At 47.9% G+C, this 16,140-nt stretch overlaps 1 protein-coding gene across 1 annotated transcript in view; it reads right to left on the bottom strand.

Moving 5' to 3' along the window:
• Positions 1-795: 795 nt before the first annotated feature.
• Positions 796-16,140, bottom strand: part of PTTG1IP (PTTG1 interacting protein) — a 63,413-nt gene continuing 48,068 nt past the window's right edge. Inside the window, exons 3-7 of the mRNA XM_063933082.1 lie at positions 14,639-14,747; positions 9,235-9,340; positions 7,532-7,597; positions 7,388-7,434; positions 796-2,567 (exon numbers count right to left, since the gene is read on the bottom strand). Coding sequence (XP_063789152.1) covers positions 2,524-2,567; positions 7,388-7,434; positions 7,532-7,597; positions 9,235-9,340; positions 14,639-14,747 — 372 coding nt within the window. The 3' untranslated portion in view covers positions 796-2,523. The remainder of the gene's footprint in view (positions 2,568-7,387; positions 7,435-7,531; positions 7,598-9,234; positions 9,341-14,638; positions 14,748-16,140) is intronic.

Genomic DNA, 16,140 nt, shown 5'->3' on the forward strand with positions numbered 1-16,140 from the left:
TACTTACCAATTAAATCTCTTCTTCAGAGTTCCTCTGAGGGTCACTTCAGACGCTCACTTGTTGGTTGTGCGAGAATGATGCAATCCTGTCCTTAGCTTTTCAAACTATCCTTAAGGCTCTTTAAGTTCAAACTGAGGAAGGGGTTGGAGGGGAGGTGCACTCAGATGAACCCCTAGATATTTTATTCAGGGATAGTTATTACAGACCCTTCTCATTGTTAATTTAACCATGTTTTAGAGCTTGTGTGACTTCTGCCATCATTCGGCATGTTCCTTTACTAGATCTTGCAATTAGCATAATATCTAGGTCAGTCCTCATCGAAATTTTGCAGTTACTACCCTCAAGGTCTTTGGTTTCCAACACTAGCAAGAGGATGATCAAGAACTGTGAAAACCTTTTGGGGTAATTCTTACAGGCACATGAAGGAATGCACCTGATGTCAACTTCTTATGTATTCAGGATAGACCACAGGGATGCCATATTTAATGGACTGGTTATTATAATAGACTTGGTAAGCTGCAATAGAGACAGAATTGTACAATATCTATGTCTCAGACATCTACTAACCTCAAGTGCGATTACGTTTTGGCCTGATTCCCCCTTCAACCTCAGTATAAAACTTACTGATAAACCATCTGTCACGTCTTTGATAATCTTCCTCTTCTGGCCCCTTCCCACAGACCTCCCCCTCTCTCGGACACTGGTCCCCAGGTATTGGTTGCGCTCGTCATCCCTAACTGTGTAGATTCGCTGTGTTCAAAGCGTGGAGGTTACACATAAAATAAGCACAGATATTAATTTGTCCAAACTATCAGAAAATTTTAATTTTTGGGGATACTTACAGCAAAACAAAAATGTGCAAAATACTATTAAGAAAAAACAAACAAAAAACTTTCATATTAGTACAATGATAGCACACGAGTGTTAGTGTTAGATGTGTACTAAGAAGCCCTTTTATATACTTTGATCAAGCTTACAGAACAAATCTTACTTACACGTTACAGTCAGAAAGTATATAAACTTTATAAAGTTTCCTCATTGGGTATAAACCCCATTAGCCTTATATAATAAAGGGTATTGAAGTAGCAATATTAAAGATATAAAATGCCAAAAGCGAACACTATACAGCCTTTTCCAAAATAAGATTCTGTATGACACTTCTATAAGGCACTAGAATTCATTGTGGAATGTGCACAAGAGATTGTGACGAGTTAGAGGAGACATTCATCCAACAAAAGACAAAGCTCCATTCTTATTCCACCACCCTGACACAGGCTACAGCGAACCGTATAAGAGGATGTCACTGATTGGAAGACTCTTTAAACTATAATTATACCCAATGCAGAGCTTATAATGTCAAATATAAAAAAATATATATATCCTTATACTTAGGGTCTGCTGCTCTGATGCAACTAGTATCTAACAACTGCTACACTATCCTCTACTGCCACCTGCCTGTTTCAGAGCCGTGTAGTTAGTGGCTCCCATCCGTGAGCCTGCCACTCGTGTTAATGCGCAGCTTAGAGATGGGCACACTGACCTCTAGTGGTCAGCCTGCCTTGCTGGCTCAGGAGGACCCCATGTAACTTCATGAACTCCAGCTACAACTAAATGTGCATTTGTTAAAAAATTATACCTGGCACTAAGGGTAGCAGTAAAAGTACGAGACAGAATATAGTGCACTGTAGTACAACAAAACAAACATAAAAAATTAAAGTCTGGAGTGTTACAAAGAAGAAGGAGAAAGAAAAACCCCAAACCTTAGACTGACATTTATAGTAACATCAGCCCTGGGACAGGGAATGGCCATTTACATGCACAGTAGACCGTACTTCCAGCAACTAAATACCAGTAAGGCCGATACAATAAACCATTAAAGTGAATGCTTGCTGCAACATTTTTTTGGGCAAGACCTCCCTAACACAAAATAAAATGCATAGTTTTATCATCAACGTAAGTACACAGAAGACATAAGGTTTCCTCTCCAAGTCAATGTTCTAAATACAGAACCCACACAAGATAGAGGCTCAGGTAACTATCACATAAACTATATCTGCACTAAAATGTCCTAAATTTAGATTCATCAATTTTCTTAATACTAATGGACATTTCATCTGGTATACTCCGAGACAGGAGGACTGGCAATTTATTTGCTGGACTGTCTCAGAGGAATGGGAATGGCTGGTTAGTCCGATCTTACAGGTATAAGGCACTTTACAATATGGTAAAGAAATACATTGTAGAAATGGACCATCTGGAGTAACTTCTGTTTTTGTGACGTTTACAAATATATGCAAATCACTGTACAGAGGCAGCAGCTGGAGGCCTGAGACTTGATGACCTTCCTTTTGCTTGTGATCTGGGGGTAAGGAAATGGGCTGTAGGCACTCCTGCCCTCCTCAGCCTGGTACTGCTAGATTATCGTTATGGGCTATATACACACACACATTTACTAGGGAAAATCTCTTGTTTCAGTGAGGAGTAGAATCCTAAACCTTTTGAAGACTGAAAAACATCCAAAGTTAGCCGTCAAACTTTGAATAGGGATTATCTTCTTTGAACAAACCTGGAATGAAAAAAAATACAAAATTACACACATTTCTCCTTCATCCACTAGGGGACACTGGCGTATATACATTGGGGTATAGACGGTGATGAGTGGAGCCTGCCACTTTAAATTTCTCTAGAATGTAGCCGGCTCCTCCCCCTCTATACCCCAGCAGACCTCCGTTTTAGATTAGTGCCCGAGTGAGCAGCAAAAGCACAAACACAAGTCTCCTCTAAGAATAAGTGTAGGCTGACCATACCTATACCTTTACACCGGGAAACTCAGGAATCACACAGGTTCTGGGGCAAGCCGACCTAAAGTCTGCATTTCACCTGCTTTTAATCAGCCATAGAACCTGTTTAACTCATGGGTGGCCCAGTTTAAAGGGATAGTATGGTAAGCCTAAATATGTGGTCTTGTACCCCGAAATAGATCCGTTCTATCAGAACAGGCGTACACAATTCACATGCAGTGCTGAGGTGTAGAGGTTTGTTCCCCCCCCTCCCCCTCAACTGCACATGTGCAAAAATGTATGAAAACCACCACCGCAGTGCGTGAATGAAGGTGATGTTGCGATTGATTCAGAGGACATCAGAAATGTATCAGAAAAGTGATGAGCATGACTGGGCGTGGCAACTAGTGTGCGCAAAATGGTCCAGTCAGTGGGCGTATTGTTGGAGCGTCATGGGCATCTCTCTGCAGCTGCAATCCCAGACGTCCAGCCAAAGGCAAGGCTGAATTACTACTTGTGGGGGCCCCCACCAATCCCCCCCCCATTCACCTACTTGCCGCTAAACGCCTTACAGGCAGTGTCTCCGTATAGTACATCATGTCTGATGCTGCCGACAGCAATCCCGCACCTGCACACCCGCTACCACTGCTATACCCTTTACCTGTAGCATAGTACATCATGTCTGATGCTGCCGGCAGCGCTGGGAACCAGATCCTTGCAGCAGACGTCATGTGATACATTGACACCGTCAAGAGACGTCCAGTGGGCAGTGTGGGGGCCCCTGGGTCACCACCCATCTGCCTTATGAGTTATAAAGCCGGTATGCAGACAGATGTGTTGTGTCACAAGTCACAGTTTACCCACAACATCTTGGTTCCAATGGAATAAAGTAATGTAGTTCATAATAACAAAATCACATGACTGTTGCACACTAAACCTCTATGTGATCAGACAATGGGGTAACAGACCATACCGACTTGGAACCAGAAATTGATAAGATATTGGAACTAAAAAAGTTAAACCAAAACTAGTACCCCACATTCACCACATGGTGGCAGACTGCTCAGGGGAGTGGACGCCATCCCTTTAACCACAAAACCATGCAACAGGGACAGCACAAAGCAAGACTTCCCCTGCAGCCACAAATGTAATATGTAAATGGCAGTAACTTTAGAGAGTGCAAATGTCATTGGACAAATGAGGGGGAGGAGGCAGGGGGTATTTTGGCACACCCTAAGCATTGCACAGTTTACTTATGAGCTGTATCACTACAGTATTTTTCTATAGAAACCTTCATCTAATGCTTCTGCAGGGTTTCCTCAGACAACAAAGCCGTACATAACCTGCAACACTGTAAAATTCTGTTCAAGTATAGGAAACAGGCTTGCAAATACGATTGAAATTGGTCTTAAAAAGGGTCGGTCCACACATACTAGTAATTTAACCATAAACAAATACCCTAAACATAATGACTGGGTAGAACTTCTAACAGCAGCTTAGAGAATCAATTTTCCCTGCTGCGTATACATACATAGGTGTGAGAGCAGCTGATCACTAAAAGGCGTCTGCAGAAGCCAACTTTAAAGTTCTGTTACAAGCAGTGATTTGGACACCACTGCATTCACCTCCACCAGCCTGACACCCCTACAGTAGTTCATAGCACAGCACATTATAGCAGACAGTGACATGTGTTGCATCAATCCAGTTTAATACAGATTTCTAGTAAAACAATTATAAAATGAGTTCCATCATGGGGCTCTCCCTTTGTGAGGCATATAACAGCTGAGGTGCAGTGCAAAAGCCATGCCTCAGTTTGTATGGAGGCTCTTAAGTAAGAACCTTGGCTAGCGGAGTAACAGAGCAGCGCTAGCTAAGGAGCGCAAGTTACTGCTTAAGGGAGTTGGCTGGAGTCATGGTGCCACTTGCCAGACAGCCACAAGAGTTTGCAGAGCGAGGTTATGGAATGAAATGATGGTAGAGAGTTGAAGCAGATTCCTTTATATGTTGCAAACCATTTAACATCCAGCGGTTACAGGTAAAGAATACCGTACTTGACACATTATAAAGTCAGGGACGTGTAATCCGGTCCACTGAACGCATGACTAATTTGAGACATGAACAAGACGAATGTTGGGAAGTCTCCTGAAGAACAGGAAAACGCATCCATAAAAGACACGCCTACATGCATGCAACCAGTGTTTCTCCTCAGAAAATGGAGAATCTGGGAGTTTTAAATGAAGATTCTGAACCAAAGCACAGCAGTGCATGAGAAGCTTTCATCTGGTTTATACAGGATGGATAACAGATGTAGCCAATCGGAGGCTTGCAGTCAAAGACTGAAGAACCTGGAGGAGAAAGGGGAAGTCTCCTGACCCTCCTCAGTCAGCTCAGGAAGTGACCGTGGCCTCTATTACAGGAAGTCCCTTAGTACCGTGACTGCTAGCGCTCAGCAACACAGGTTCCACTTTAGTGCAGTAGCCAATCACAGTTAAGGTGTGCCCTGCGGCTGCAGCACCACAGGACAGGAGGATAGCGTTCACTCTAGAAATAATAGGCAGGGAGCTGGACTGTGGGGGCATATGTGAGCGTGCGGCGAAGCCGCGCGTGCGTCCGAAAAGGAGGTGTGGCCATGTAAAATAGGGGGAGTGGCCATACAGCGTCATTTAAGGGGGCATGGGCGGCGTCACTGTTGGGGACGTGCCTAGCACCTACGGAGGTGCTGGCCTTCCCCCAAGCTCTCTCCCCAGCGTGAATGGATGCCGTGCGCACGTTGGGAGAGCAGGAAGCGGCCAGGCTGTTTTAGCAGGGCACCGCGCCCTTCCCTTTCTGCCACAGCGGCGCCCTGCTATAACAGCCTAGTGCAGGGGTGGCCAACCAGTCAGAAACAAAGAGCCAAAAATTTTGTTAGGCACGTCAAAGAGCCGATATCGAGTCGCAGGCGCACATGCAAAAATGGGGTGTGGCCTTGTCCCTGCTAGGCCACTCCTCTGGTATAAAATACATTTCAATAACCAGATCCACATGTAATACATTTTTAAAGCCAGATCCAACATTAAATACATTTAAAAAGCCACTTCCACATAAAACAATTGAGAAAGAAAGATCCACATAAAATATATTGAAAAAGCCAGATTCACATAATACACTTCAGCTCCCCCATGTGTCACTCCAGCCAGTACCCTACTGTGTCACTTCAGCCAACTGCTTTATGTGTCACTCCTGCTAGCACACCCATACAGTATGTCACTCCAGCCAGCTCCCCCATGAGTCACTCCTGCCAGCACTCTCCTGTGTCACTCCTGCCAGGACCCTCATATGTCACTACCCCCCTCCCCCCCCCCCCACAAAAAAAAAAAAAAACACACCTCATGCCATTTCAGCAGCTCCTTATGTGTCCTCTGTTTGACAGTGGGTGTCTCACCTCAAGTATCTGGCTCTCTCAGTTCTCAGTCCCCGTAGTGCTGCTGTTGACTGTCTGGCTGGAGTGCAGCAGTTTCCGAATCTGTTGTGGTCACGTGACTTTGAGTGTCGGGAGCCACATTTGAATAAAGAAAGAGCCGCATGAGGCTCAAGAGCCACAGGTTGGCCACCGCTGGCCTAGTGTGAACACTAGGAGGAGCATACAGCTCAGTGCCAGGGACAATGGGGAAGTTGCTGACATAAGCCTATATTCTGGAATTAGCAATATAGTATTATTGGCTTGTCCACAATGAGATTGGTGAGTCTATGGATAATATGGGCTACAAGATGGTAATATGGCACTGTATATGCTGGGCCAGATATGTACACAACGTGCCACGTTTTCTGTAATACGCATGCCAGGGAAGGGTGGAGTTATAGCCACACTCTTATAGTCCATCTTCAACACAATAACACAGGAGGTTCTCTTTATAAGTGGGAGAATTTAGTTTTAAGTGATGTGCCGTAAAGCACTGCCGCAATGCTAATCTGCCTGCGCATCAGTCATTTACAGCAAGTTTTCCTGGGCACCTCCATGGGGTTCTGGAACGTCACATCGCGACCACCGTGCAGAATTCCACCCTAAACGATCAGTGCAAGCAGCAGATACAGCCAGAGCGCTGAGACTCACAGACCTCATGAAACAGGATGGCAGAAATCTCCATAAAAAGCTATTTCAGTCAGAAAGACTATAAAAACTATATTTTGGTGTGTGATGCTCCTTCAGGGTCTCCTGGCAGGGAAAACAGACCCTTAAACCGCGTATAGTAGGAGTGGCCAGCTGCCGGGATCCCGGGGGGCCAGTATAACGGCACCGGGATCCCAACCGCCGGCATACCGACAGCTGGGCGAGCGCTAATGAGCCCCTTGCAGGCTCTCTGCGCTCACCACACTATTTATTCTCCCTCCAGGGGGGAAAGGAAGGGAGGGGGGTCGTGGACCCCCAAGAGGGAGAATATGTGTCTGCATGCCAGCGGTCGGGATCCCGGCGCCGGTATGATGGTCGCCGGCATCCCGGCCGGCGGTATACTGAAGACCACCCCTTAAACCTAGCCTTACATGCACAAAAGTTAGGGTGGTAGGAGAGGTGCAGTGTTACTCTACAACGTCTGAGCAAAAGTCTTAAAATGAGGCGTGCAGAAGTTACCGTATTTCTTCCTGATCTCATCGTGACGCGTCTTCATTTGAGCCTTCCTGGAAAGACAATTTTATTTTTAAAGTGTGATGACAAAATCTTTTGCACTGTACATTAAGGACAGGACTTTCCCAGCAGAACGCTTCCTCATATTACCTTTCTTCCTGATGCACTCTTCTCTCTTCCTTCTCTCGTATGGACCTTTCAGTCTCCAGGCTTGTGCTAAGGAATTACAATGATGACACTTTAGATTCTTATTTCATGATGTCTGTAATCCCCACATGAGGAAGGAGCAATCCCAATAGTAACGGCCAATTCTAACTCGGCAACACATGGAACTACAGGGGTCGTTTTCCAATAAAAAGTCAGCACTTTTCTGTTTTGCATTTGATCTTGACAAAGGTTACAACAACCAAAACGTTGATCGGAGGGAAGACTCCCGTGTCCTTATTACACTGATCCGTGACACACCTGCGAGTGCTGCCTGCATGATTATAACATTATATTATACTTACAAATGAACTGCACTCTGGCTTTTGGAGTGTGTTAACTCTAGTAACACATTATTAGAATATGCACAGTACTATGCACCACACCCTGGCAGTATGTGCCTCCCTGCATGATGTAACCGATCAGAAGTTATATCTTATCACATTATGAAACACCAGGAAACCATACAGTTGTTTGGAATGGGGGGCATTAAATATGGTAAGGAGAGTCAAAAAATATATGGGTAGTATAGTTTGATATAATAAGTGCAGGGGCTTACAGGGAGTGATCAAAGACATGAAGGTTGTGGGAGAGTGATCAGGCAAGGTAGTTCTATAATTGGATATCCGTGCAGGAGAAGTCTTGCCGGTAGTAACGAGAGGTAGTTACCAGACAGGCGGCATAGCGCAGGTCAGTGGTAGGTCTAAGGGCAAGCGTTTTGATATGAGATGTACTGTATGACAGCGATGCTGAGGGCGGCTCTGTAGGGGAGGGGAGCAATTTAAACTGGATTCCGGAATACAATAGGAGGGAGTGTAGGAACTTCCTAAGAGGCAAAGCAGTTTGTTAGGACATCCATGTGGAGATAGCAGGGAGAACATTGGTTACACAAGAGCGTACAAAAAGGAATGCAATAGTTACAGCTGCTTGCTGGGGACAGGTGACAGCAACTTCGTGCATAAAGCATACAGGCATGGTCAAGAGGTTCAGCTGTTGCTGATAGCAACACCTTCATGGGGTTTGAATATGATCTAAGTGACTGATTATGGAATGACTGTTGCTGCCAGACTTGATGATGTCTATCTGAAATGGCCGATCTCCTGTGGAATTCACACACAGCAGTCTCTGGAATTTACAGAGCCTGGAGCACAAAAGACATCCAGTGAGCAGCAGCTCTGTGGAAGAAAATGCTTTGCTTGTTATGGCTACAGACTGTCCATTTACTAATGTCTACTTCCAGCAGGATAATGTGCTATGTCACACAGTACACGTCTCAAGCTGGTCCACAGAACAGGACTGTGATTTAAGTGCACTCCAAACTCAGATTTGCAGCAACTGCTTGACGCTCTCTAAAGGATATTTCCTGCACTTTACAGGAGGGGGGGGGGGGGGGGGGGGCAGAGGGGAGTTCCATCCAGTACTAAATAGGTGCACATTATAAAGTAGGAGATGGCTAGCATTACACACACACACACACACAAAATGTGAAAATGGTGAATTGATGGGAACAGTTTAATTACACATGCATCTATAGATGTGCACGCAACACCTCCATGCATTACAGGGTGTTGGAAACTCCAAAATGTTGCTTTCAGAAGCAGCCTGGAATCCAGCATATATTTGTACAGGTCTGTTGCTGGATAACTTACTTTCTGCTCTTCTTTTTCCTACAACAGCAGCAACAGCAGATGACGATGGACAAGATAATCACTCCTCCAAGCACAGACATGGTGATAATCAAAGCTTCAAAATTAACTGCAATACAAAACAAAGGTACTGTAAGAAAGCAGCAGGTGTTAGTACATAGGCAGCCTGCACACAAAGTGGGGTTATGGAAGATTTACATCTTCTAATAGGCTGACAAGGGGTAGAAAGGTCTACAGCATGTACTCTACAATCTGGCAATGTCCACATCGCAATTTGATTGCAAAGATCAGATTGCACAGAAAACATAAAAAAAAACTTTTATTAGAGAGACCAGAGTAGCTGCACCCAGATCAGCAGGTAAAGCAGACTGCATACGGTACATGCTATGTGACCAGACAGTGTGGCCACATGTCTCGTGAAGGGTGACCTGATTATACCCAACAAACCGCAGCAGTAATGAATACACACAGTATAGCCTGAAGTGTTATTAGAGGCTGGAAAGCTAAACCTTGTGCTTCTCAAGACAAATCACGAGAGCACCCGCACAGTCTCCGTGCCAGCCCTTCCCAAGGAACAAATACAGAAACAGATCTGTGTGACTGGGGATTATAGAGAGCAGAAAAGAACCTGGGACTGTAACATTGCAGACGCTGAAACATGACTGTACAATTAGATTGCAGAAGTCAGTAGACAGAGCCAGAAGCAAACCTACAGGAAGCCATCTGAAATCATTAAAAGGAGCAGCTAATCCCTAAACATGAAGCACAACACAGAACGCACCGTCCAGTCTTCTATCAGCAGCATCTTAAGCGTGTGTTTATTTATCCTACATAAGACAAAGGTACAACACATCCTAAACCTTGGCGCCAACATCTAAAACATCTGCCAAGACGGCAACACAAAAGGCAAGATCAGAAACTAGAGCGCATTCCTTCAGACGTGCGCTTATAATCACCCATAATGCAACATGTTTGCCAGCAAACATGGTCATCCAGGGCACTAGACCAACAAACCTATGTACTTACAGCTTCCTCACTTTCTTCTCTACTCAGTAAGGGAGTCGCTAAAAGCTGCATTAACCATTAATAATCTGTCCCTTCACCTCCAGTCCACAAAGCCATGTAGTAGTTCTGTACATTCAATTACGCAGCTTCGGGGGTTTCTTCATTTCCGTAATAAAGAAAGAGAGAAACATTTAAGCTTGTCAGTTTCTTATAGCTGCTGGGAGGTGTAGTACTGACCCATCTCGGGCTATAGCGGTGCACAGGCGGCCAGTACTGACCCATCTCGGGCTGTAGCGGTGCACAGGAGGCCAGTACTGACCCATCTCGGGCTGTAGCGGTGCACAGGAGGCCAGTACTGACCCATCTCGGGCTGTAGCGGTGCACAGGCGGCCAAGTACTGACCCATCTCGGGCTGTAGCGGTGCACAGGCGGCCAGTACTGACCCATCTCGGGCTGTAGCGGTGCACAGGCGGCCAGTACTGACCCATCTCGGGCTGTAGCGGTGCACAGGCGGCCAGTACTGACCCATCTCGGGCTGTAGCGGTGCACAGGAGGCCAGTACTGACCCATCTCGGGCTGTAGCGGTGCACAGGCGGCCAGTACTGACCCATCTCGGGCTGTAGCGGTGCACAGGCGGCCAGTACTGACCCATCTCGGGCTGTAGCGGTGCACAGGAGGCCAGTACTGACCCATCTCGGGCTGTAGCGGTGCACAGGCGGCCAGTACTGACCCAGCTTCGGGGGTTTCTTCATTTCCGTAATAAAGAAAGAGAGAAACATTTAAGCTTGTCAGTTTCTTATAGCTGCTGGGAGGTGTAGTACTGACCCATCTCGGGCTGTAGCGGTGCACAGGCGGCCAGTACTGACCCATCTCGGGCTGTAGCGGTGCACAGGAGGCCAGTACTGACCCATCTCGGGCTGTAGCGGTGCACAGGAGGCCAGTACTGACCCATCTCGGGCTGTAGCGGTGCACAGGCGGCCAGTACTGACCCATCTCGGGCTGTAGCGGTGCACAGGCGGCCAGTACTGACCCATCTCGGGCTGTAGCGGTGCACAGGCGGCCAGTACTGACCCATCTCGGGCTGTAGCGGTGCACAGGCGGCCAGTACTGACCCATCTCGGGCTGTAGCGGTGCACAGGAGGCCAGTACTGACCCATCTCGGGCTGTAGCGGTGCACAGGCGGCCAGTACTGACCCATCTCGGGCTGTAGCGGTGCACAGGAGGCCAGTACTGACCCATCTCGGGCTGTAGCGGTGCACAGGCGGCCAGTACTGACCCATCTCGGGCTGTAGCGGTGCACAGGCGGCCAGTACTGACCCATCTCGGGCTGTAGCGGTGCACAGGAGGCCAGTACTGACCCATCTCGGGCTGTAGCGGTGCACAGGAGGCCAGTACTGACCCATCTCGGGCTGTAGCGGTGCACAGGCGGCCAGTACTGACCCATCTCGGGCTGTAGCGGTGCACAGGCGGCCAGTACTGACCCATCTCGGGCTGTAGCGGTGCACAGGAGGCCAGTACTGACCCATCTCGGGCTGTAGCGGTGCACAGGCGGCCAGTACTGACCCATCTCGGGCTGTAGCGGTGCACAGGCGGCCAGTACTGACCCATCTCGGGCTGTAGCGGTGCACAGGCGGCCAGTACTGACCCATCTCGGGCTGTAGCGGTGCACAGGCGGCCAGTACTGACCCATCTCGGGCTGTAGCGGTGCACAGGCGGCCAGTACTGACCCATCTCGGGCTGTAGCGGTGCACAGGAGGCCAGTACTGACCCATCTCGGGCTGTAGCGGTGCACAGGAGGCCAGTACTGACCCATCTCGGGCTGTAGCGGTGCACAAGCGGCCAGTACTGACCCATCTCGGGCTGTAGCGGTGCACAGGAGGCCGGTACTGACCCATCTCGGGCTGTAGCGGTGCACAGGAGGCCAGTACTGACCCATCTCGGGCTGTAGCGGTGCACAGGCGGCCAGTACTGACCCATCTCGGGCTGTAGCGGTGCACAGGAGGCCAGTACTGACCCATCTCGGGCTGTAGCGGTGCACAGGAGGCCGGTACTGACCCATCTCGGGCTGTAGTGGTACACAGGCGGCCAGTACTGACCCATCTCGGGCTGTAGTGGTGCACAAGCGGCCAGTACTGACCCATCTCGGGCTGTAGCGGTGCACAGGAGGCCAGTACTGACCCATCTCGGGCTGTAGCGGTGCACAGGCAGCCAGTACTGACCCATCTCGGGCTGTAGCGGTGCACAGGCCGGTATTGACCCATCTCGGGCTGTAGTGGTGCACAGGAGGCCAGTACTAACCCATCTCGGGCTGTAGCGGTGCACAGGCGGCCAGTACTGACCCATCTCGGGCTGTAGTGGTGCACAGGAGGCCAGTACTGACCCATCTCGGGCTGTAGCGGTGCACAGGCAGCCAGTACTGACCCATCTCGGGCTGTAGCGGTGCACAGGCCGGTACTGACCCATCTCGGGCTGTAGTGGTACACAGGACGGTACTGACCCATCTCGGGCTTTAGTGGTGCACAGGAGGCCAGTACTGACCCATCTGAGGCTGTAGTAGTGCACATGGAAGATCCAGTTTTATATCAGGGTGCAACACAAACCCTGTGAAGTCTACCAGGGCACCAGGGTCAGTAACCGTAATCTATCAGCTGGTAAAAACAGCTGTAAGTGACGAATGTACCTATATGTAGCTCAGTGATACACATTACACTGTAAAGTGGTTTATATGCGCTTTAGGAGAGAAAGCTACAAAAATAAGCTACGCTGTTAAATGTTCCCTTGCATTTCGTTGCGTGAATAAACGTATCCTTCTCATATTCATTACCATTATGGAAAAAGACCTCAAAGCCTTCTATACTGAATATAGACAAGTGGCTACAAACTGAGCACATTAATGCCATTCCGGGAGACTACTCCGCTTCCTCCCATGCAGGCAGCACATACAGGACTGCTCTCTCCAGCCTGGAGGCCCCAAAGTATACAGGAGGCTCACTCCGCCCTCAGAGTGTAATCGGACAATCCTTCCCTTTACCGGTATTGCTAGATTCACCTAACACGTGGTTATGGTTTAAGCTACAGATTCTCCTATCTGCTGACGACTGGCTCTGAGGCAGCTGGGGAACAATGGCTGCACCTTGCCCCAGTCACCAGGAGGCCATGTGATAGCAGTAAGGCAGAGAGCAGCGTCATGGTCACACATCACTTATGTGCAATGCGGGGACTGTGGCTCGATGTGGCAATAGTCGCTGTAGGGTTTTCCCCGCAGGTGTGAGATTTTTGGCATTTAACTGGGTGCAGGTGTTCTCTATTCACAGTGGCCTTTTAAGCACATCCAGAGCAAGTGCAATTTTTCCTAAAACCCACATTTTAAAAAGGAAAAATTGTCGGGACTTGCTTTGGCGCCCTTTTGACACTAACTCTAATAACTAATTAAGCAAGTAGAAGTTTCCAATTAGCTTAAGTAGTCTATAATTACCTACTACAGCGCTGTCCTTCTCTGCCGCTTCCCGAAGTCGTCTTTTCTCCAGCGTTGCAGGCAGCAAGGACCGGACACAGGTACCAAGTCTCTCGCCGCACACACTATAATATCCTTACCCCAGCGCACTCACTACACTATCCCTACTCCACTAACGTTGTACCTGCTCCCCACACTCCCCCTAACCATGCACCCTCCCATATCGGCAGTCTGACGCATGCAGAGCTTAAAAAAAAAAAAAAAAATTACAAATCCCCTCCCGCTGTATTTTGGCTGCAAAAAATAAATACATTTGCAACCAGTTTTTCTTTTAATGGAATACCGCGGGTATCGGGAGCATGCATACCCACTGTAATCAGGCACAGGGTCTGCAAATTAATTGAACATGCCCCCTTATCTTGCCCCTAGGCGTTACCTTTTCTTCTCCTCTCCGCTTGTTCCCCCATTCTATCCAAACTATTTCTGGCATTTCTATAATATGCAGACGAGAACATCAGATTCTGAACTCCACGCATACTTGATTGGCGATTTAAATTGTTTTACATTTATGCCGAAACACTTTTTTGCCCCTTTCCCAGGACAGCCTGGAAGGTGAACACACTAAATGGTAGGGTAACCCTCCTTATTTGGTATGTGTAGGGAGAAAGGTAGATTGTGTTTAATTTTGTGTTGTTTTTTTTACTAGCATTACCTCCAGGAGTCTCCATACATTTTACTGACTCTCCCTATTGCCAACACTTACAGACTCCATTTAATGAGCAATAAATAGTATCTTGCAATATACCAGGCCATCACTGTCCGCATACATGGCGCACCCTTAGTTGGTCCTTACTGCAGACTAGCTGTTCATGAAGAATCAAATATGGCTGGTCCTAGGTCACTTTCAAAAGGCTTACACACCATCTAGCAACGCAAATATCTACCCACCCCAGCATATTCCCCAGCGAGCGTCACTCAGTTTGCACAGCGATGAGGGAGGCAGGATGTTCCTTACAGGATATTCCAGGCACTTCTTGTTCGTGTTGCACCAAAGACACTGGATGAACAAAAAGAAGGGGGGGTTTAATGTTTCTTCTACACACACACAACTTACTCGAACACCAGAAATTAACATTAGTTACACACATCTATAACGTGTACACAGTGACCACACACTATACATTCCCTAAAAGAAATACAGGTTGAATATCCCATTCCCAAATATTCCGAAATATGTAGTATTCCGAAATACGGAATTTTCTCTAACGTCCTAAGTGGATGCTGGGGACTCCGTAAGGACCATGGGGAATAGCGGCTCCGCAGGAGACTGGGCACATCTAAAGAAAGCTTTAGGACTATCTGGTGTGTACTGGCTCCTCCCCCTATGACCCTCCTCCAAGCCCCAGTTAGATCTTTGTGCCCGAACGAGAAGGGTGCACACTAGGGGCTCTCCTGAGCTTCTTAGTGAAAGTTTTAGTTTAGGTTTTTTATTTTCAGTGAGACCTGCTGGCAACAGGCTCACTGCATCGAGGGACTAAGGGGAGAAGAAGCGAACTCACCTGCGTGCAGAGTGGATTGGGCTTCTTAGGCTACTGGACATTAGCTCCAGAGGGACGATCACAGGCCCAGCCATGGATGGGTCCCAGAGCCGCGCCGCCGGCCCCCTTACAGAGCCAGAAGACAGAAAAGGTCCGGAAAATCGGCGGCAGAAGACATCCTGTCTTCACCAAGGTAGCGCACAGCACTGCAGCTGTGCGCCATTGCTCCTCAGCACACTTCACACTTCGGTCACTGAGGGTGCAGGGCGCTAGGGGGGGGCGCCCTGAGCAGCAATAAAAACACCTTGGCTGGCGAAAATACATCACATATAGCCCCCAGGGCTATATGGATGAATTTTAACCCCTGCCAGAATCCATAAAAAAGCAGGAGAAAAGTCCGCGAAAAAGGGGCGGAGCCCATCTCCTCAGCACACTGGCGCCATTTTCCCTCACAGCTCAGTTGGAGGGAAGCTCCCCTGGCTCTCCCCTGCAGTCACTACACTACAGAAAGGGTTAAAGAGAGGGGGGCACTAATTAGGCGCAGTATTAACAATACAGCAGCTATAAGGGGAAAAACACTTATAATAAGAATTTACTTACCGATAATTCTATTTCTCGTAGTCCGTAGTGGATGCTGGGGACTCAGTCAGGACCATGGGGAATAGCGGCTCCGCAGGAGACAGGGCACAAAAATAAAGCTTTAGGATCAGGTGGTGTGTACTGGCTCCTCCCCCTATGACCCTCCTCCAAGCCTCAGTTAGGATACTGTGCCCGGACGAGCGTACACAATAAGGAAGGATATTGAATCCCGGGTAAGACTCATACCAGCCACACCAATCACACCGTATAACTTGTGATCTGAACCCAGTTAACAGTATGACAAACGTAGGAGCCTCTGAACAGACGGCTCAC

This window comes from Pseudophryne corroboree, chromosome 7 (assembly GCF_028390025.1).
Source record: "Pseudophryne corroboree isolate aPseCor3 chromosome 7, aPseCor3.hap2, whole genome shotgun sequence".
Lineage (NCBI taxonomy): Eukaryota > Metazoa > Chordata > Amphibia > Anura > Myobatrachidae > Pseudophryne > Pseudophryne corroboree.